Here is a 22,945-nt window from a genome sequence, read left to right on the forward strand (position 1 = left end):
ACTACAGCTCAGCCAGTATAGTTCTGTGTGTATTTATAAATCTACATCCAGCTTTCAGGTTTTCAGGAAATGCAACAAAAGTCTGGAAGTAAGTGGCTTATCGCCTCACCTTGAGCAGAGAAATGAGCATCTCAGACACACTTGCAGTGTCAAATATGTGACTGTGTAACTTGTTCTGTTACATGGAATAGCTACACAAACCTTGGTAAATAATGAGGTGTGTTTATGGCTGAAGCCAATACTGTCAAGAAAACTGAAATAACTGTTTTGCTGACCCCACCTGGAAACATTCGGTGTCATCTATTCTTGCTATTTAGGAATTGTGCTTTCAGCACCATGTTCCAATTCATTGCTGGTTCTTTAAAGGTGGGAAGATAACAGCCCCCAATTACAGTTCCTAGTAAGGACGCGTTATGTTTGCACGTATATAACTTGCAAACTGCTGGAGATGCAGGAGAGGTAGGTAGCCTCTGACTGCAAAGAGTTGACCCAGACCTAGGCCCAGTACATAGGGAGGAGGAACTATTGTTTATCAGTGCATGTAGAGCAAGAAGCCACCACTTCTCCTGGTCACATCCCTTATTGTTTTCAGGCAGTGTTATGCTGATGATGTAATGTAACTAATCTGTGTCATGCTAAGTCAGTAGTAGAGGAATGAAGTCAGTGGGTTGATTAGCATTGATAACATGCAGCTGTGGCCTTGCCTCGAAGGCAGTGGGTTGATTGACATGGATGATGTGCAGCTGTAGCCCGTTCCTGCTAAGTGGTTAAATAGCACTGAGGATTGTGGGAAAGCTGGGCAGTTGGAGGAGGAGTAGTGTGGTCTGGCCTCTGGAGGAAGGAGAAACACCATCAACAGTAGAATCTGACCAAAGGTAAAAAAAAAGCCTTGCTGCAGTCTACTAGTTTGTGCTGCAACAAGTAGAAATGTCTTTTTGCCATGATTAATGTTCTGATTGCATTCTGGTGTCTGCAGGAAAAAAATTGGAACATCTTGTGGCAAAAAAAAAAAAAGTATTTTCTGGTTCTGTGTAGAAGTCTTGGGAGGTGTAACAGCTGCAATCTTGTTTTGAGGTAACATTATTTTAAAACATCTACTGTGTTATCTGAGCTTAGATGTATTGACTTACTGCGGGAGACTTCTCACAGTGCCTTGCAGTTTTATTTTGCTGCCTGGTATTTGGAGTAAACAAAGCTTGCTTTGATGCCTGTACCTTTATTTGTTTTGCTGTAATTACTTGTGTATGTTTTAGGCACGCTAAGTGTAGGATGAGATGAGAATAAGTGCAGAAGGAGCTCTCTGCATCCTGCTATTTGGGGGCATAGCAGCCAAAATCAGCACAAAAGGCAGCTGCAACTCTGCGCTTGGAGCCAAATCAGGGCCTGGATACAATGCAGAATGCTGCCAACAGTGTCTGTGGTGTCTGTTGGCAAAGCATGAGAAGCTGGGAGTTTACCAGAACTGAATAAAAGAAAACCTATGGCCTTAACTGGTAAGCAAAGCCATGCTGTTTGTCCAGCTCTTTGACTGTGAGGTAGCTGGCACTGAGATAGGTGGTAGCATGTGAAGAAGTGTTGAAGTAAAGGTCCAGAGACAGTACTCAGAAGTCTGGGCTGGTCTGTGAAAGAGCTCTATCCCTGCCGGCTGTGGCAGGGCACCTCGATGCTTTAGTTAGTAACTTGAAAATATTTGAACAGGTATATCTTCATTAGGTGGTTTCTCTGCCCTACTTACCACTTAACTAGCAGCAGATGAGTTTTTGAGAAAGGAGTATTTTAAATTATGAAGGTGAAATTACTTTTACTCGTGTAGACTTCTAACAGTACCAGAAAAAGTCCAGGGGCCTGTACTGGGCCCTGGTATGCAAAACAAAGACTACTGAGGAAACTGCTTTGTAATCCTTTATTTTTCCAAAAGAGAAGGAGAAGCTCTCTGAAGTTTCAGTCTTTCCAGTAGGAGAGTTGCTCACGGCAGAGATTTGAAGCTGCCCTCGCTATGATCATGTGAAGATGAGGAACAGCCCACAGACACCCTTCTGTGCCAGGAGAACGATAGCCAGGAAACAGCCTAGCATCTAAAAGGGGACCTCGCCACATCAGGCTGAGGTTGTGCAGGTACATCTCTTCCTGTTTCAGCTGATGGGCTACCTGCCTGATGAAGGTTGCAAATGCAGGGTCTTGGTTGTAAATGCTACAGCTTCTAGCACTGAAAGTCTCACCTGTGCTTATTTTCTGGCTATGTTCAGGAGGCTCTGAAGCAGTCATGCAGCAGCTGTACTCTGCCCTGATCAGCCTGGCTTGTGTCTGGCTGGGGGAAAATAATAGAAGCAGTTGGAAGAAAGTTAAGTAACAGTAGAATAGACCAGTTCCAGCTATGATGACAGTATGTGAGGCTTGCAGGGCATGAGTAGCCCACTCCAATTTAATGAAAGTACAAGCTGTGAAAAATACGGGGAGATAAGTGTGATGAGTCAGTGGCTGAAGGACCTGTTCTAGGCTGCCTGTGACAATCTTACTCCTCAGCAGACTGTACTGAAAAAAAACCCAGGAAAACAGAACTTGTTCTTTAACAATGCCAAATTAATTTATCATTTTCCAGCAGTAGATTTAATTAGGGAAACTTAGTTTTATTCTTAAGTCTATACAGGAAGATCTTCTAGGGGGAGGGAAGTTCTTACACTGTTAGAATACTTATTTTATCAGTCCCTAATACTGTATATATTATCTACCACAAACAATACCTTATAGAACAGGAGCTGAAACTCGACTGTTTCTTAAAAAGTAGCCACAAGTAAAATGATTCTTAAAACAGAGGGCCTCATGGCCACAGAAAAATGAAAAGATCAAACTAGGGATGACAACAGGGTAGTGTGTTGCCTGCAACAGGCTTGTTACTTGATACTGTTGCTCATGCTTCCATAAAAGCTGGAGATAATTGCTTCAAAAAGGCTCCTCAAACCTCACTGTCTAGGTATTATTTCTGTCCCTGGAGTCTATAGTGATTCTTTCCAGATAAATGACTCTGATGTTTGCTTCATTGGTAAAGGCTATCATACCACTCTGCTATATTCTGTAAGATTACATAGTAAAAATTGCTATTTGCTGGAGCATCTCTGGTACAGGAGTATCCTGGTGTGGTTTTGGTTAGTAGTTCCATACAAATGGGCTGAACATGCTGAGCCATGCAAACGCCAGCAGATGACAACCAAACATTTCTATAGCGGGAACCATGGATCACCAGCTGACAGGAGAACGGTATTGCTGGAAAGGGGTAGCACCATCTCATGGATAGGCTGACCTGACAACATGCTGGTAGAGTAGCTTTTTGGTTTTTCTGTGTTCTGTGGGTCTCCCTGCAAATTGGTTCAGCTGTCTCTGCTAGTGAGTGAGGACTTGATTAGCAAGCTAGCAGTCGTAAAAAATCCCAGACTTATTGCTAAGAGGGGTCTGGCATTTGTATTGGGATTAGCCTTGGTACCAAGGCACTGAAGGAGGGTATCTTATGTGGCATGTGAAATGGGTCCTGCATAGACACCCTAATGCTGGTTTTCAAATATAGGTCCAGGACCTTGTTTCTAACTCCTGTATTCCAGCACTGGAGGCAAAACCTAGATGTTATTCACCAATTCCTTGAATGTAAGAGCATGCTGGAAGAACAGATCCAATGTCCTGCCAGACCATCACCTGGTCCATCCTCAAGCAGAGAGCGCCTCCCATACCAAGGAGTGGTGCTCACTCATGCAGCTAGCCACAACACTACTTTGAAGCCAAGCTACAAGCAGGTAGCAGCATGGGGGATTCATGCAAAAGGAAGAAGTTTGGCTAAAGGGCACAGCCCTGATTGACCCTCAGTGGTGCAGTGTGCTTTTCTGTGGCCTCAGGTGGGGCACTGATGGGCTGCAAGTAGAGCTAGGGGTTCAGGGGCTACCTGCAGCGCTGCTGTCGCTGCCAGATGAGGCTTCTGCAGGCTTGTTTGTTCCTCTGCCACATGTAATCAAGGAAGTCCGTGGGTGCAGCCTTCTGTTGGTGACTGTACTGATGTCAGAAAAAACTGGAGCTGTAAATAATTGACCCATGGATGCTACATTTGTTGTTCTGGTATTCTTTCCTTGTAGAGCCTGTTCATTGTCTGGTTTGACTTGCAGATAGGTGATGTGCACTAGGTAGAAGACAAAGTGCAAGTAGTGACCAATGGAAACAGTGCTTTGTGCATGTCAGCTGTTATACCAGTATCCAGGGAGGATGGTGCAACTGGTTATCCCAGTGGGCTGCGGAAAGGAGTGAGAATGTAGAAGCAGTGCCATGACGGTGATAGCAAATGGCGCTGTGTGTACTGCTCAATGGCTATCCCAAAGCAATGCCTCAAGTACCATTTAAGGTTTCAGCAGCCAAACCTCCTATTAGGTACAACATGGGAAGAAACGGTTACACCCAGAGTGACTGAATTTTAACTAGCAGTAGACAGCCTACACAAAACCTTGTGGCAAGAGCACAGAGCGCCATCTCGGGTGCCTCCTCTGTCCCAACAGACTGTGGATGTTGTCATTACTTGGGAAAACTCATTGGCGAGCTGGCAGGGGACATATTTGGGTGATTATCAATGACTCATTGATGCTCCATAGTGCCTGATTGTTGTGCTGTTGATTGTAATCAGTTTGTTGTTTTGTATTTGGTTGCATCTATTTAGGTATCTCTGGTGAAGAGTCTGCCACCGGGCATGCTTGGTAGTGCAAGTTCTTCACTACTAGACCTCAGCATTGAGAGCAGGGGGTGTGACAATGCAGCCCTTCTAGTATCCCTTATGCTGAGGGACGTGGGGCACCTGTGGTACAGCTACTACAGTCTGTCACCTGCAGTGTTTGGCATGGGGTAAGGAAGGGGCTGTGGCAAAAACCTACAAAGTCTGTTATATCCTGATTGACCAGGTGGTCCTAAAGCTTCCTAGCTAGCCTCTGTTTAGGTGAAATGAACTAACGCAGTACGATGTGATTAACAAAAAATGTTTTGTAAGGACCAGGATTTTCAGGCCCTGGTGATGAGTGGTTAATTGTCTGTACCTTATTAACTTTTACTGTTCACTTTGTGCTCAGTGGGTGGATACACCTGTGAAAGTTTAAGCTATTTGTAAACTAATGATGTATGGTCTGAGTGGGAGTACTATGGCTTCACCTTGGCCAGGAGCTGAGTTGGGTATGAATTAGCTGAGTGTGGTGAGCTGTGGCAAACACAGCAGTGCAAACAAGAACCGAGTATTTCCATTGCGTGGGCTGTGGATCAACAGCTGACAGAAAAGCATGTGAGACTGCTGGAAGGCATACAGCAATCTTATTGTGGGCTGATCTGATTAGTGCTCTGTGCTGGCATCTGGCTGTAATCGGCAGTAGGGATTGGTGCAGGGGAAGATGTGGTGACGTGGATGTCTGTCTGAGAGCATAGTAGCGGAGTGGCCAAGGTGTGACCTAATGGGTGGCCAGTGAGCTCTACTCAAGAGCCTGATGCTCACATTTGGCTGTGCCATCTCCCTGCAGTAGTAATCTGGGATGGTCAGTCGTGTGTGTGAGAAAAGTTTTCCTGACACTGCCTATCCCTCACTCAGTCCATTTAATAAACTGAATGTAACAGTGTCAAATCCTTTTCCAACTGTAAACTCAATTTCCTAAATTAATACTTGTACTAGTCTAAAATCAAAGAAAAGGCTGGAAAATCAAAAAAATTAATTTGTAACTATGGAGCTACACTCAGAAATTTTCCAAAAAGGATAGTGGGTCAGACACCTCAGATTTGTCTGCTCACTATAACTCATTTTTCTGCAATTTAAGACCCACAGGGACCTATGTCAAGAACCTATGCATAAAGATACAAACCACTTCAAATTACATGTGTTAATCTTCCACTGTAGTTAATTTGTCTTTCTTCAATATCCTTTTTAGGCAAAAAATTTCTTTTTGTATTTTCTTTTAATGTTTCCTCATCAAATCAGCTTACAATTAGAAAAATGACTTTTCTAAACCAAATGCCCTCTCAATGGAGTTTCAATTTACAGACATCTAATCCACGATATGGGGAATAGAGAAGTGTAAATGCAGCTCTATCTTTTATGTACTGGTTAATACCTGCATTATGAACAAGGTTCCTCTTTGTGTGATGCTTAACACAGGAAAAAAAAATAATTCTGCCTTTTTGTAACATCTTATATTGGCTTTAAAATGGTACAGCATATGCTGCAGAGTGTATTTGGCAGCTTCAGGTTCTGCTGTGTCTCCTTGGCTGTATGTGGTCAGCCAGGAAAAGCAGCAGTGTGGGCAGCCTGACGTGGGCACTGCTCCACCTGCTACCCCTCCATGTGGCAGCTCTGTTCCTGCACGCTGGGGTGCAGGAGGAGGCTCCTAAAATGGAGAAACAGTAGCCAGAAAGCAATGAAAGGAGAAAAAGGGTTTGTTGTCTGTGGTGGATTAGGATGGAAAACAGCACCTGAGAGTCCTAGTGAAGGGCAGGGGGGAAATGACATGAGGGTTTGAGTGTAGATGAGAAGTAGGGAATGAGGAGGGTACTGGGTTGTGAGAGACATCTGAATAGTGTGATAGGGAGATTCTTAATAAACACTCTGCTTTCTTCCACCTTCTGTCCTGCATACCACTAGTATAATCCAAATTTACTGCAGCACCTCCCAACTAATAGGCATATTAGTTCTGGTAATCCTACAGCACATTTCTTCTATGAGAAGTAGAAGAGTCCTTAGCACATCATTTTGCATTTTTTACTCTACATCTACCATTCTGAAGTGACTCGGGGTGTATTCAGTAGTAGTTCACGGGTGTCAGATAAAAGATTATCAAGTATTGAGAAAGGAACTTTCAAATAAAGACACTGAATCTTAAGGTCCACAGTAGGTAGCTCTCCAGGAAGTATCTGGCAACATGAAAACACCAACTGTCCAATCTCGGGCCACAATGTTTACCTTTCACCTGCCAGAATGTGCTGAGTGCTATGCCAGAAGAAAGCTTGATGATCTGTTTATGAAAAAAAAACATTAACCAGGGAACACAGAGCCACAAACGTGGAAGAACACTTCAGATTTTGACCTTTCACTCTTTGTATCTTGACATCTCTCTCAAAAAAAAAATAATCTGCCTTGGTGCTAAAGGCTGTGGTGTCATAGGTCCAAAACATTGCTTCTGCCTCAGGCTGCAGAGTAGGTTGTGGTAACTTAGCTTTAAAAATGCACATTGTAGTCAACTACATCTGAGCTATTCAGGTGGCTTCCACTTTATACTGAGATGAAATCAACCATATCCCAGCAGTACCTGCCCCTCCTGACTGAAGAGACTATGACTGAGTTAAACACTTATGGTATGGGCATAATTTGGACAAGTGACTTGTATTCTCTGATTATATATGAAGTTTAATGTAAGAAGAATCTTGACTCTTCAAGATGCTGAACACAAACACCACCTTGACTTCCTCCTGATATTCAAATAGAGGGTTTAACATGGTTTGAAATTTAGTGACTTTTTTTTTTTTATGGAATGAAGGGCTTCATCATTGCAGGTACAGGACCAATTTTTTTCTCTTGCCTACTTGTTATTCTTTATGTCCATTGCAAATTCCGTTTTATCTTGTATGTTCCCCCCCTGCTATTTATCTGTAGCAATTTGATTTTATTTCCTTTTTTTAAAATATATAATTCCAGACTGGGCCAAGCTGACTGATTAGTACAAGTTATATCCTTTGTTTGCAGTAGGATAGCCCTGGCTGTGATCTTAGAACAACCAACTATACTAAAGAAAATGTCAACGCTCCTAGATAACTTTTTCTTTACATTTGATTCCTACAAGATCTTACCTATGATTTCCATCAATTTACTGAATATATTTTATCTCTCTTCAGAATAATGAATGTTGTTGCTTCATGATTGTTTTCCTCTAAACTGACTTTGAATCATAATCGAATCTAGTAAGGCCACCTTTTAGTTACTTTCTCTACTTCATATGACATTTATTTTAAATATATTCCAAGAACTTACCAAGCAGCCTCTCTCCTGATGTATATCTTTCCAAGTAGATACCCTCTAGTTAAAATTCTGCACTATCACAAATTCAGTTGTTTGGACAACTTTGTTAAAAAAAAAGTGGCATATTTCTTTGCAAGTCTAGTGCAAGCCCTGTGTGTGACAATCTTTGTCTCTATGTCTGCAACCACTCTCATCCCTCACGTTCATTGCATCATAGAATCCTTTAGGTTGGAAAAGACCTTTGAGATCATTGAGTCCAACCATTAACCTTAGCACTGCCAAGTTTGCCACTAAACCATGTCCCTAAGTGCTATAGCTACAAGTCTTTTAAATACCCTCAGGGATGGTGACCCCGCCACTTCCCTGGGCAGCCTGTTCTAGTGCTCTATGACCTTTCCTGTGACTAAATTTTTCCTAACACCTATTTAAACTTCCTCTGGTACAAATTGAGGCAGTTTCCTCTTGTCCTATTGCTTACTTGGGAGAAGAAACTGACACCCACCTCGCTACAACCACCTTTCAGGTAGCTGTAGAGAGGGGTAAGATCTCCCCTGAGCCTCCCTTTTTCCCAGGCTAACCAACGCCAGTTCCCTCAGCTGCTCCTCACAAGACTTGTGCTCCAGACCCTTCACCAGCTTCATTGCCCTTCTCTGGACACGCTCCAGCACCTCAACATCTGTCTTGTAGTGAGAGGCCCAAAACTGACCACAGTATTCAAGGTGTGCCCCCACCAGTGTGGACTGCAGAGGGACGATCACTGCTGTTGTCCTGCTGGCCACACTGTTTCTGACACAAGCCAGGATGCTGTTGGCCTTCTTGGCTACCTGTGTGCACTACTAGCTCATGTTCAGCCATCTGTTGACCAGCACCCCCAGGTCCTTTTCTGCCAGGCAGCTTCCCAGCCGCTCTGCCCCAAGCCTGTAGTGCTGCGTGGGGCTGTTGTGACCCAAGCACAGGACCTGGCACTTTTGCTTATTGAACCTCATACAATTGCCCTCAGCACATTAGTCCAGCCTGTCCCGATCCCTCTGCAGAGCTACTGTAAGATACATTGTACTTCAGAGGTGTGTGTTTTTTCTCCAGGTATTCTAAATTACAGATGTCTGAAGTTAGGTTAGATTGATGTTGTTTGACATGGATGCCATCCACCAATATCTTCAATGTAAGAGCACTTGTTCATGTTCACCAGTAACACACATTTCATCAAATTCAAAACAGAAATACTAGAAAAGGTGTCGAACATATATAACAGAGAATCTGAAGAAAAAACCATACAGTAAAAAGCCTTTATGTGAAGTTATATTTTGCTTTCACTATAAAGGAGCAGAGGAATTGGAACTCCATTAAATCAACATTGTGTGATTCATGGCAAAAAGCTATTTGTCCTAAAAGTAGGGGTAACTAAGGCTTCAGTAAAACATAACTGATAAAAAATCTTCTTCTGTGTTTTAAAACATTATTACAATACTTCATATGAATGCTAGCGCATTTATCCAGCTTTTCTATTGGAAGATTGGAGCAGTGCTTTGTATATCTTAAGTACTTCCATAACCACCAGTTCAACCAATAAACTTCCCTACTTTTTTAAAAAGCTGGCTCTATATGACGCTTCCCACCACCATTTAAAAATTCTGAAAATGGAGGCTTACACATTAATTAGACTTTCACTGTATAAAAATGTACAGTGGCTTTATTGACATGTACATTCCATTATGTTTACAGCTGCAAGATATGAGGCACACTCAGTATTGCACTTCATTAAAATTTCAGGCTCAAACATAACCCAGAAGTTTAAATGAAACTGCTGTTGTAATTTAATAATCCTTATACAGGACAAACATTGATACCTTTATATACAGCATGATACTTGTTACATTTATGCCTTCCTAACACAATTTTTTTTTATAACAGTCTAGGAAATAAACCAGAATATTCCTCTTTCCCATCCCCACTTGTGATGCGTTACAATTGTACAAGATTACAAAAAGTCAGTATACAATAATTAATATTTTTTCTTTCTCCTGAAAGCCAGCATCATTCATAGTCCACAGACACACAGATCCTTTAATAGCAATTATTTATTTGTAAATGTCCAATGTTTCCTAGCCAATGACTGTAATGGCCACATGCAAACACCTCACAAGTTTTGATGTCTCAGTTCAAAAAATGTCAATATCTCACAGCAAGAATTATATACATGGTATTTGGCATCCTTCTTGCACTGTAAATTGTTCCTTTTACCTGGGTTATGAAATGGTCCCGTCTTCATCCCAGCTGGACTTTATTTTCATGACATTTCAGGGATGAGGGCACCTGTTTTGCTCTGGTAAAAAAAAAATGCTAGTCTAAAAAGTGTGAGCATTTCTGCAAACCCCGCAACCCAGAGCAAATTCTTCACCAGTGGGTGGATGGACAACATGAAGTGGACATTCTGTTCCTTCAAGTTGTTTACCTTTGGGACCTACAGCAAATTTAATTGTGAGGGGGAGGGAAGGGAAAAAAAGAAGGAAAAAAAAAAAAGGTTAATGCTTGCAGACAGTATCAATAAACATCTATCACATTTTCTCAGAAACCATGCTAAGTAAAGGCAATACATCTATAATATGGATTTATAAGGCATCAAAAATAAAGGCTTAATAGGCCAAGAGAAAAAACATAAATTAGATCTGACAAAACAGGATGAAAAACTGTTAGCTCCTTAAAACAGTCAAATGTTGAATTGGTATTTGAAGAAAAAAAGAGTGATAAACCTTGGAATTTAAAATCAATCAAACTCAAAGTAAAAAAAGCAAAAAGATTTTAGAATCACTGAAGTTTTGTTTCATTAATACTGTAGAAGAAGTTTCTACAATCTAAAAGCAAAATTGATAATTATGAATAAAAATTACACTGCAGTAAACAATTCTAAGGTTAAACAAAAAGAAATTACAATTCCTGGCATGTTTACTTCTTCACTTAAATATCTTAATCAAAGCCTCACTTTTTTTTTCAACAGCAAGGGAAATGATATGATTTATTGAGATCAGTGTTAATTTTTTCGATATAATTTTAACACATCATGTCACCATGAACTGGTGTAGGGAAATTGAAACGTCTTTCTGTATCAAAGCACCTAATGTTTAAAGGATCAGTGTGATGACATCACCTGTATTATTGCCAGAAAAAAAAAATATCAAAAGCACACATAGAACAAATCCATTCTAATATCATTCAAGACACTGAATTTAAAATTTGTGTGACTGACCCCGGGGTTTTCCTAAAAATTATCAGTAAGAAAATATAAGAATATCAATTAGTACTAATTACTTATCTGAGAATTCAGTGTGGTAAATTTGCTTTGCAAAAATACTACCTGCAGGACAGTGTGGGAGTTCTTCTTTAGGGATGCTTGTCATTCTTTGGAAATCGTCATGGCAAGCATTGCAAAAATGCGTTGTCCCAAAACAAAAAAAAACAGCAACTGAACAGCAGTAGCGGCATTTGTACTCTAAGAAATCTGTACCGTGTTTGGGACACATCTAAACAAAAGAAAACAAACACTGATAAATGAAGTACCCATGCTGTAACAATCTGAACAACAGATTTCTACATTCTGTAGTATATATTAACATATGCAATATTATACAACACATACAGTTACACATTACTGTGAATTATTGTACAGCTTAGGTACTTGGAGATTCAGAATGAACTAAGAACGTGAATACAAGTTCTTTACTTACCTGAGCCCTTGAAACATCAGAGCATGCGCCACAGATTAGCTCTCTTGGATCATAGTCATCTCCTTGTCCAGCCTCGGCATCACAACGAGCTTCGCCACCAAAATATGCCTTAATTTTATATAGAAACAATTGGACATTAAACCAGAGTCAACTATTATTTTAACAGATTAACTTTGTAAGGGAAAACTGATGAGCAAAAGCAGTTCCAGTAGTCTCCACTGATCTGATCTCTCTTGGCTGTCTCTATCTAGATGTTTTTGAGGCACTAAGACAATGTCTTTCAATCTCAGGATAAATGAGACCAAAAATTGTGCAACATACTGTGCTCTATGCAAGTGATTGTAAGGCTTTTGAAACAGTATTTGGATGTTCTAGGAACTGTATGTAAGAAAGACGGCACTGAGGCTGAAGACAGCAGAGAAAGAGTCTACCAGGAGGGCTTTTTACTAGCTGAAGGGAGTATTGGTTTTTATGCTCATGTGGGATCCCTTATAATTAGAATTTTGCTATTTTCTACAAATTCATTCTACTTTCTCATCTTATTTTACCAGGACACACTAGGCACAAAAATGCACCAAAACTGCCAGCTCTGATGAATTTCCTCATATACTACAGCGTTTTCACATGGAGTAGTGAGATGCGGCAATGAGTAACTTCCTTTATCACCATCTTATTAACTAATTAGACAATGCACAAAATTCTTGCTCTCGGCAATTCTCGCCTTTTTGCTGTGATTGTGAAAAGATAGGGAAAGTAGTCTCAAAGCAACTATGAGGAAGGAAAAATTTAAGCAGCCCACCTTCCCCAAAACTCCGCAGACTAAAAGGAAAAGGGGGAGTCCTATGGAATGTCTGTCAGGGAATTCTGTAGTAGTTTGGGGTGAAGAGGTGCTGAAGGAAGGAGAGAAGTCAGAAATTAGATAGTTGAATTAGCTGCTCAGACATATGGACGTAGTGCAAAAGGGAGTAACGAGGTACAAGGGACAGAAAAAGAGGGCAATAAAACCCCCTGAATCACTGAGTATTAAATGCTGGAAAAAGTGTAATGAAAAATGGGGACTGGACTAAAAACTGGAGAAAGTAAGATTAAAAGAATTATTATTTTTGTAGGGAACAAAAAAGGCAGTAGGCAAGTTGCTAAAGGATGAGGAGTGAAAATTGATTAATTGTGAGAGGCAGGAACAAAAGTGAACTGAGTAACTGCACGGTAATGAGTTAAAGGGATTCATTACTGCTCTTCTCTAGCAAATAGATGTTAATTCTTTCTCCTCTTATTTCAAAATTTTGCATTTCCATTTAACAAAAAAGTTATTAGAGTGTCCCCTGAAAATGTTGTTACGAAATTGTCTTATTTCATTCATTCCTAAGGGAAAAAGGAAGAAGATGAGATCAAGATGGGCACTAAAACTGGCTTCAGATGAAAGAATCCATGGGAGGGGGGCCAGTGATTATCGGAAATTTCTCTGACCATAGATAAAGAATGCTTGTCTCTCCTCTGCCGGTGGGGAAACTATGGGCTGTTTGTATATGATTTTTGTCTTCTGGATAAATTTCATATTCTCTACTTGAAGAAAACTGTACTTATATGACCCAGTGTCCATCAGGCTAGACCACATATTTCCTTTTCCTACTTTTTTTTCATTCTTCTAATACTTCTGCCCTGAAGTCAGTTTCCTGCAGTTGCAATGAACTTCAACTTGGGTAAAAGTAGTATTTAGGTTGAATCTTAGTGGGGAGCTTTCCATATCGAAGAGTTAGAATGAAACTTATGTTTCTACTGTTTTAATGTTCACGTGAAGTATGAGCTGGAAGTGGGACAAAGGGATTGCTGGTGGTTTAACCACAGTATCATCTCCACATTCTTCTAAGAAGGGCATCACTTCAACATGTGTTTGGTTTCTGAACTGCTTTGTATATACTTTCGAGCTTTACAAGATAAGACACTACGTACATCTAATTTACTCAACACTTTATGATTTAACAATGATTTATTTTTCTGCTTTCCTATTCCATATACAATATATTAAATATGTTCCATTCTTTAAGAAATTACTTTTGAAACTATAACGTATATTTAATTTGAGAAAATACTAGTTGTCATACCTTTTTGCACTTGTAGCAAACATAATAAGCATATCTGTTCATAGCATAGCCAGCTGGGTCATTATAAAATCTAACACCTGGTGTTGTGATGGCCTCACTCTTGTGCAACCCTTCATACTCCAATCTCATTAGAGCTTTTCTCCTTACATCTTCATAGAGTTCTTTGATTGGATCAAGCAAGTCTTTTAATACTGTATGATTGATTTTGTTCTGAAATAAAAAAACTGATTAAAATATCTTGCATCTTTATAACAACAGCTGTGATTATTTGTATTATGGTCAAACACAAATAGTGTAATGGATGTCATAAAACCCGAAAAGCTCAGGCAACGGACATTTCAAAAAATGGCTGCTACTTTATTTGCTGCAAAAACAGTAACCAGGAATTCTTTTTGTATGGTCTTTTGTTATAAGAAGCCACCAGCCCTTACAACAGACTGTAACAACCAGAGGGATGGTAAAGGGTACATGAAATACTCATCACAGCACCGGAATATTCTGATTGTATGTTCTCTCTAATTTTGGTCCCTTTTGACTTACTGCTCAGCAATCAAGAATGACTGACAGCCTTCTTTGCCAGCTCTTCATCATTTAATGATCACAAGCTATTGCCATAAGTTACCAAAACATGGCATGCAGAATGGCTGGCTATTCATAAGTTTCATGTTCCTAGGGTGTTAATGTGCTCTCCTTCCCAGCAGCTATCATATGCTTTTCCTTACAGCAATTATGAGTTTGTAGAGTACAAGAGGATTTTTTAGTAATTTAAGCTGAACTTTGTACATATATTCTTCAGCTCTGTCCTCATACTGAAAAGCAAAGCAGCTTTAAAAGGGGTTAGTAAAGTAAGAGAAGCCAAGTTTCCTGCTTCAGATAATGTGCATTAAGATTACTTTTTCCTCTCCCTGCTGTCCCCAAACTGGGAATTTACAAGCAGACAGCGCTAAGAATAAACTAGCATTAAGATGTCTGCATTATGCTTTTTTTTTTAAGAGGACTCTTTGGGGAACAGTAGGGGAAGGTAAAAAGATGCATCAATGATACCCTTTTCTTTAGTGACATGAGAAAATAAGGAAAGTGACATATAACTAATTTATATTGTAAGAGAAGTATTATTAAAAAAAAAAAGGAAAAACAAAGACAGTATTCGGTAACCTGTTTGATCTAGGCAGTAAACACGTAGTTCATTTACCTTGCAAATAGGACAGGACATAAACCCAAAAGTTATCCTTGGCCCAAGCCATCTGTTTTCTAGTACTCGTTGACAGCATTGCAAATGGAAAACGTGGCTGCAGTCCAGCTTTGGAAAAGAATACATGTATGTGAACACTGAGGTTACATTGACCACTAAAACAGAAGTAGTTATTTGCTTTTAAGAGGCAATATATATCAATTCCAAAACTAATTTATTAAAAATCCTAGAAGATCCCTGTTTTCTTAACAAAGAGAAAGAAAAAAGTTGGGTTTTTTTTTTTGTTAAAATCATAACCTTTCCATTCCAAAATGACCAGTGGATATATGAAATATATTCTTTAATTACTTCAGCTGTTTTTCTCATTCATAAAATATCATATATTTTAATAAAGTAGACACAGCAAACTCAACTGATACAATCTGCTTTGTTGAACTAGCAGTAATGCCAGACAAAAAGAAAGCTTTTTAAATAGCTTCCGTGTTGTTACGGTGTCTATTTTGGAATTTTTAAGAGTGTCATCTGAAGGATTTTTCTGGGAAAAAAAATAAATCAAAGATAAACCTGGATAGCTGGTGCTGCTGAAAGTGCTTCAGTAAAGCAGATCATGCACATGTCATCAGCATCTTGTTTCAGAGTTGTAGCATTCTTATCACAGCCATGCAAGCATGGCAAGCAGTGCTCTTCATTCTTAACGCCTCCACAGGGATGTCCGCAGGGGTGTGTCTTGCTGCAGGCAATTTTAGCGTACTCCTATTAAAAGTAAATAAATAATCTTTTTTCCCCCGCCACTGAATGGTTTGATGTAGTCTTGCTTTTTGAAGGACTGCTGGTTCAGGCAATAAACTAAGATGAAAGAATCATGATTCATGTTGTCTACTGCTACAGCAGGTACTTCGGAAAAACTGCCCATTTTGTGTACTTGAAGTAAAAGTGATACTTTCATTTACTTATGTTACTCCTGAATAGCAATGGCATAATGAAACCATTAATATAAAGTGAAATATTCTTTAATCCTCCATGTGTATTTTGTATGTTAAGTGCTTCCTGCATAAACATTGCTTTCCCTGTATTAATAGCTTTTAAGATATCTACAGATTTTGGTGTTTCAGGAAGGATACGAGGTAACCCACTCTTCAGAACACAGTATGAGCTAATCATTAATCAGCATAAAGCACTTTTGTATGGAAATGGCATTTCAATCACCTCTAATAGAAAACTGTAAAAGTTACCCAGAAGCTAAAAACAGATTGAATGGAATTAATATAACAATAATATATTATTATAGGCTGAGAGAGAAAAAAAGACGACAAATTTCCTACATGTAAAGAGAAGTATATAGGGCGGGATAAGAAATTAGTTAGGATTTGGCCCTCTGCCAATTGTACCTGTACCGTAGGGCACAAAAACGCTCAGGATATGTGGATACAGCTAACAAACCTGGCCAAGTCCTGAATGTTCCATGCTCACACAGCAAACAGGCTGTTACACAAACTACTTTTATCAAGCTTTCCACTACACTAGACTTTATGCTGACAGTGGATATTTTACTTTGTAATTGGAACGCTTTTGTGAAAACTTGAGATACTTTTGAAGACAATGATGAAACTGCCCTGTATTTTGGTTGACTGTTGGTGTTTGTAGCCTGTAATTAAACGGAACATTTACAAACTCGGAAGTATTTGAATTATAATAATCAGTCTTCAGACATTTTCATAGAAGAGATCTGATTTACTATCAACCACAAAGATGAGCAAGGTTTACACAAAATAAGAAATCAATTTAATCCTACAGTCCTTTCTATTTACATAATTAACAATGACTGATGTGTTAATACATACCTGGCAATCTGTATCAGAACAAACGCTTCCCACTGCTGATAATTCTGTTCCACTCCTACATCCACAGAAACGACATGCTTCAGAACTGCTGGTGGTTGGCTTGCCTGGGTCCACAAGAGTAAAGAAAACCAAAAATTGTTGTAATGAAACATAAGGGACTGATATTCTAACAGACATCTAAACAACAACCACAGAAAACAACCAGAAAAACAGCAATACTTACGTTATTGTATTTTTATTAACAAACAATTAAAAGCATTGCCACAAAGCAGGTGAAAACCTCAACTGCTCGTTATTTTTTTCCCCTCAACAAATGCTCGTTTAAAAGGTAAAAATAATCAGGATAAAGAGCAAGTAATAACAGTTGTGTTTTACCTGTCTGTTCTCTAAACTCCACCATCGCTTTCATAGTTTTAGAATCTGCTAATGCCATCAGCCAGAAAAGTTTGGTCCTACCACAACCCTCGTGGAGATCAACTTTGATAGCTTCTTCTTCTTCTTTGAAAACCTGTCAGATTAACCAAACAGATATTAAATAGCATGTCTATGTTATTTTTGTCACTGTCTCTTAGGATTTTCATCAGATGTTTTATAGATTCTGAGGAGTTTGTCTACTGCAAGCTATTTTTCTTTTATGCATTCCATAATTTGTATATATTGCAGAATGGATAAAGGCTTTGTGTTTCTAGAAGTAAAAATACGTAATGTTAATGCTTGAGCTAACATGGCTGGGAAAGAATAGCGCAGCAATGCTAAGAAGAAAGCTGCACAACATTTTTCTAATTTAAAAAATATGGAGCTTGGACTTACACAGCTCATCCAGTAGGCCACAGTATATTAAAAGCACAAGATAACATTAGAAATAGCTTCACATAACCCTGCTGGCAGTTTATTAAAGCAACATTGGTAATTATGGTCTTAATAATATGTACTATACAATACCAATTATATAAGCATGTAATAGTAATATTTTTTGACTTTCACATAAATACACAACTGATACTTTTGGCTACAATGAGGAAAATACAAAATTTTTGCAAAATCAAAAAACTGCATGAGATTCTTAGTGAACTTTATACAGTCTCTTCTTTTTCTCCTTTCCTAAGTTTTGAAGGCAGTTCTGTTTTCATTCATTTCACCTGCAGGGCAATAAAAGTTTTCCTGGGTATAGATATATGCACTCAGTTTGAACTTTAAAAAAAATCTTATTAGTATCAGGGAAAAAAAACCCCAAACTAACTGCTTCGCAAAGAAATCAGATAAGCAGGTCATAGTAACTTACAGACTGTCCTTTCTTGCAGGGAGAGAAAATATATTAAAGAGGTACGTATGACAAAAGGTGGACAAAGAACAGGAAGCCAAGAGAAATAGGACACAGGGAACACGAAAGAATTTAAAATTTAAATTGAGGGGCTTAACATGAGAGATGTAAAGGTGAAGTTGGTGAATAAAGAGTAACAGTTTCAACATGCTTTCAGAAGTAAATAGGAAAATCTGATAAGTAGCCATTTTGGACAGATTAAAGGAGAGATGAGAGGACTTCTATGAGATAAGAACTTACTTTTTATCAACTGTAATCTGAACAGGCTATATAGGAGAAATGAGAAAAGTAAATGAGACTAGACTGTGCTGTGCCATGACAGGAGAGTAGACATACAAAATCACCTTCTTAGGATGACAAACCAGGAAAATTTCAAAGGGAATTGCAAAGATTCTGGCTAAGAAAAACAGAAGTTAACAGATCCGCATGGAACTCCCAGGCTGAGTCTGAACTGTGAATGCTGAGGCACCAAGGAGGTCTGTGGAGCAAAACTCAGTGCCAATGATCTGATGTTTACATCACACATGCTCTAGACCAGCTGATCCTTTGCATGAATGGCCAGTAGCAGTGTGTCCCTGCATCCATCTTTTTTTGTTGTTTTTAGTTCCAGCTGAAAGGAATCGAGTTCATGCCCTCCAAGGCTACTCTACAGCACAAATCAAAACGCGTTGAGGAGAAATGATCGTATCTGTTTCAAAAGCCTATTCCTGACCTTAACTAAAAAGCTAATGTAGGTGCACTCTAGGAAAGGAAGAAGAGAAATTACTTCCACTGAATTAACTTATTAATGAGATTTATTACTTTAAGCTTTATGCAAATATAAGTAGTCAGAGGGAAAGGGGAAATAAAGGACCACAAAAAACACAAACGAGAAATAATGTCAAGAAAGAGGAAAGGTTCAGTAGTTTCAGAAGCAAAGGCATCTTCAACATCAGTTTCCATGAGAAAAATAAATATTCCAAGGAGAATGTAGTTTCAAGTTTAGTAATGAAAAGGATAAAAGAATAACACAAAAGAACACTAATTAGCAGAGTACACAGCAATTTGTAAAAAAAACCTCATTAAGTCAAAGAAGAAAGATGTTTCAATCCTAAAAACAAAAGTAAAAGAAGCTGGGAAATTTTCAGGCTTATGGATTTGACAACATATTTATCTGTGAAAGTGAGAGCTGGAGGAATGCTGAAAAATAAGAGAAGACTGACATAAGAAAACCAGCAGGAATATTTGCTGTCAAGTGGTTTTCTTGGATATTAAAAAATGTATATACATTAAAAATGAAGGGATTGACAAGCATTGGATCACATGATAGAAGTAGTACAGGAGATACAATTAAGAAAATCTATGCAGTTCCTAGGTTCTCCTAAAAAATGTTCCTAATCAATGACAGAATGAGAGAGAAAAAAGCTGATGTAGCATGAGAGTTAGAATTAGGGACTGCTACACGATTTTCTAATGTTCTTCGAAAGATAAAGGACAAAAGAATTTAACTAAAACCAACTAAAAAGTGTTAAATGGAAACTTATCTCATCTCCAAAATAAAAGAAAACACCACTTTCAGATTTGATACTTACTGCTGCCTTTTCCTTATGTATTAATTGGGGAAATGCACACAATGTATGCAGTGCATACAACGCGATGTCACGTATACTCTACCTGTCTCTGATGAGTCTTTGTTCGCCGATGGAGATGAAGGAATCTGTCACAATCTGTACATAAATTCCCACAGACATTACATAAAATGATTGCAGCAGTTTCACCATCATCATGGTTATCACACATTGGCTGGAAAAAAAATAATAATTCTTTCTTTCGTAAATCCCTCATTTCCTTTCAGCATTTCTCCCCCCAGTCATTCACCTCAAATGAATAAAGGGGGATAAAGAGCTTGTTTATATCATTAATTGTATCTTTAGAATAATCAGTATCTAAACAATTACTCCTGGACACAAAAAGTCCCCATTTACTACATCAGCTCTTCTGCTATTCTTCATCTCATATTTTGCGCGATGTAGCAAAAACGTGTTTTTCAACAACATAGCTGACACATCGTGTTCAGCTAGTCTGGGAAAAAGATTTATGTGGCTGCAATGGCTTGTGGGCGCGTTAACAGAAAAGTTCAGAGATAAGAATACTCAGGTCAGTCAATAGGCACGATGTTTACCCTTCATTCCTTTGATATGGTATGTTTACTCTGTTCAAACAACTAATCAAGGCTGTAGTCATCTATAACTCAGAATACAGCTGGAGCAACAAACTTCAAAACTCCATCATAAAATTAAGTTGCTCTATTGATACAATTTTTTGAAATTTAACACAGTTCTGCTTTGCAGTTCAAAAGACCCGTACAAATAAAGTTCACTGACTGACTTTGATTATGCCTATGCATATGTCAGAAAAAGTTTCCATTGTACTCCCAGACCATGTTGTTTCCATGCGACTTAGAACAGAATCCTTTCGACAGAAGTCCTGTGGGAGGGACACACAGCTCACCTCAACATTTAAATATTCTGGTATAAAATAGGACTGGGGAATTTGGGGCTGGGTTTAGCAGCTTGTATCCCTGCTTGATGGTGTCTTGGCTGCTCCTCTGACATTTCCAAAGCTCTGCAGAAGTCCTTTGACTTTCTTAATCACCTCAGAAACCTTTGTGTCTGGTTCCTTCTCAGCAGTTTTAGTCTTTGCTGCTGCTGCAGCCCTGTGCCTACTGTATTCCTTCCTACCTGCGCTAAACTGCTTTGGAGGCTTTGCTCTAAGCATCCTCAGTCTCTAGCAGGAAGGCACAATCTTCCCTTGCCTCCCACTGGGATCCACCTAACCAAGTTATAAAGAAAGCAGCTTCATTATTTAGCTCTTTCCAGATTGGTATTAAAGAAATCATAAGCTTTTTGTGATACTGAAAAATACAAACTCCATAAATCCATCACATTGCATATTAAATTATAAATCCTCTGGGTAAATGGTAGCTTTGCTAAATTCAGTTAGAAAGAGTTTCTTTCTCTTTGGGGTAATCATTCTCTGCTGAGATGGGGAAGAGGAAGCTAAATTACAGAGAAGTTACTGAGGAACACAAAATAATTGACTTTATTTTATAACAGAGATCCAGACAGAAAGAAAAAAAGCTCTGATAGAGGGTGTCATACTAACTGAGTCAATCTACCTTTGAAAATCTGTTCTACAGGTGTTAGGAAGGCCTTGCTCCATCCCAAATACCAGCAGATTTGCTACCTTATTGTTTAAAGTTGGAATTTTTGTTTTCTGAGCAGTGCTTGTCTAGAACACAGATACTACAAACACGTACATACGATATCCACTGGGGACAAAAGGGAGGAATAAGGTTAGGCCAAGTCTGCCTTCCCCTACCATTATTCTAAATTCTTTGACTACTGCATAAATCACAATAAACACAAAAAGATACCATTTTCTGTCTCACCATCTGTTTCTGTTGTCCATCCTTTCCCATCCATCTTCCTGAGGATAGTCTATCAACATGGTCCTGATCAAGTACACAGAGGGATGCTAAGGCCAGCCATAACTATTGAAAGGCAAGGTAGAATTAAATGTTTTAGATGAAAAATATTTTTTAAAAAATAATAATCACAAATACTAAAAATATAAACTTTGGCAGATAAGACTGCCACCTAGAAACCGTGTCACCATTCGCTGAAGCCTGCTTATACAAAGCAAGTTTTTATTTTCCAGAAGTCAAGCACACAATAAAACTTATTGAACTTTGGCTTCTGTCAGGTATGTCACTTTATGATCATGAATACAAGTAGTTAGCACACAAGAGAGAAACAGTAAAGAAAGATCAACCAGCGTACATTTTAGAGAAATACGGCAAATACAGACTTGCATATCACTCCCAAACATTGCAGGCTTTGGGGGAGAAGAAGAAATTCAAGGACACAGACTAATGAAAAAAACCTAGAAACCCAACAAAAAAGCCACCACCCAAACCAACAAAACTTTAGCTCAATGAGATTGGTTTCCCAATGTTCTCTCCTCACCGCATGGGGCATTTGAGATTACCTAGAAGAGGGTTCTGAGCTAACTGTTCTTCTGAGGAAGCTTTTCTCTTCCTCTCCATTGACTACAGTGAAATCCTGAAGAGATGAGCTACATGAGGAGAATTTGTCAGTGAGCCTGCAAGCCAAACTGAATCGCACTGGGCAGCTGCATTTTGCAATAGTTTTTGATCAGAGGTTTGGTTTGAACAGAATGGCTTTCGTTGAAAAAACTCTATTGGACTCCCCCCAGAAGAGCACAGCTCCCTGACAGAGCTAGGTGCGTTCACAAGGAGAGCTAGGCTGACCGTCAGCGCTCCCGCAGGACCTGATTAAACTAACACAGGGACAGCAGGAGCTGGTGGTGCTCTGAGACCATGTCTTCCAAACAGCAGAGAGTATGTAAGTGACAGGATGAAAAGGACAACTGGCACAGCCTTCTAGGATGCAAAACAACGTGAGTGTCAAATGCTTGTAACCATTGCAAATCTCTTCTTTCACATATAATTATTATGCTTCAAAGCCAAAATCTGAACTCCCTAAGCAACAGAAATGTCATTATTTACAAGTATGCCTTTTATGGTATTTCAAGCAATATATTAAGGTTGAGTTAGTTCCAGTTTCTATAAAAGATTCATGGAAGAAGTAAAGACAAGATAAAAAAAACACCCCAGGTAAATAATGAAGGGTTCAGCAAATGACTTTTCATTTTGAGACTAAACCACAAGTGAAGCTTAGCTTAATTGTTCTAC

At 39.1% G+C, this 22,945-nt stretch overlaps 1 protein-coding gene across 20 annotated transcripts in view; it reads right to left on the reverse strand.

Annotated features, from left to right (window-relative positions):
* Window positions 1-9,667: 9,667 nt before the first annotated feature.
* The window catches only part of MYCBP2 (MYC binding protein 2), a 200,832-nt gene continuing 187,554 nt past the window's right edge, over window positions 9,668-22,945 (reverse strand). For 19 of the 20 annotated variants that reach the window (XM_040584251.1, XM_040584258.1, XM_040584263.1 and 16 more), the window contains 10 exons: window positions 21,620-21,721; window positions 19,843-19,971; window positions 17,244-17,376; window positions 16,869-16,972; window positions 15,592-15,780; window positions 15,028-15,135; window positions 13,836-14,045; window positions 11,734-11,841; window positions 11,364-11,529; window positions 9,668-10,472 (listed from right to left, as the gene is read on the reverse strand). In XM_040584251.1, coding sequence (XP_040440185.1) covers window positions 10,357-10,472; window positions 11,364-11,529; window positions 11,734-11,841; window positions 13,836-14,045; window positions 15,028-15,135; window positions 15,592-15,780; window positions 16,869-16,972; window positions 17,244-17,376; window positions 19,843-19,971; window positions 21,620-21,721 — 1,365 coding nt within the window. In that variant the 3' untranslated portion in view covers window positions 9,668-10,356. The remainder of the gene's footprint in view (window positions 10,473-11,363; window positions 11,530-11,733; window positions 11,842-13,835; window positions 14,046-15,027; window positions 15,136-15,591; window positions 15,781-16,868; window positions 16,973-17,243; window positions 17,377-19,842; window positions 19,972-21,619; window positions 21,722-22,945) is intronic. The other variant, XM_040584256.1, reaches the window with a different exon arrangement.

This window comes from Falco naumanni, chromosome 2, assembly GCF_017639655.2.
Source record: "Falco naumanni isolate bFalNau1 chromosome 2, bFalNau1.pat, whole genome shotgun sequence".
Lineage (NCBI taxonomy): Eukaryota > Metazoa > Chordata > Aves > Falconiformes > Falconidae > Falco > Falco naumanni.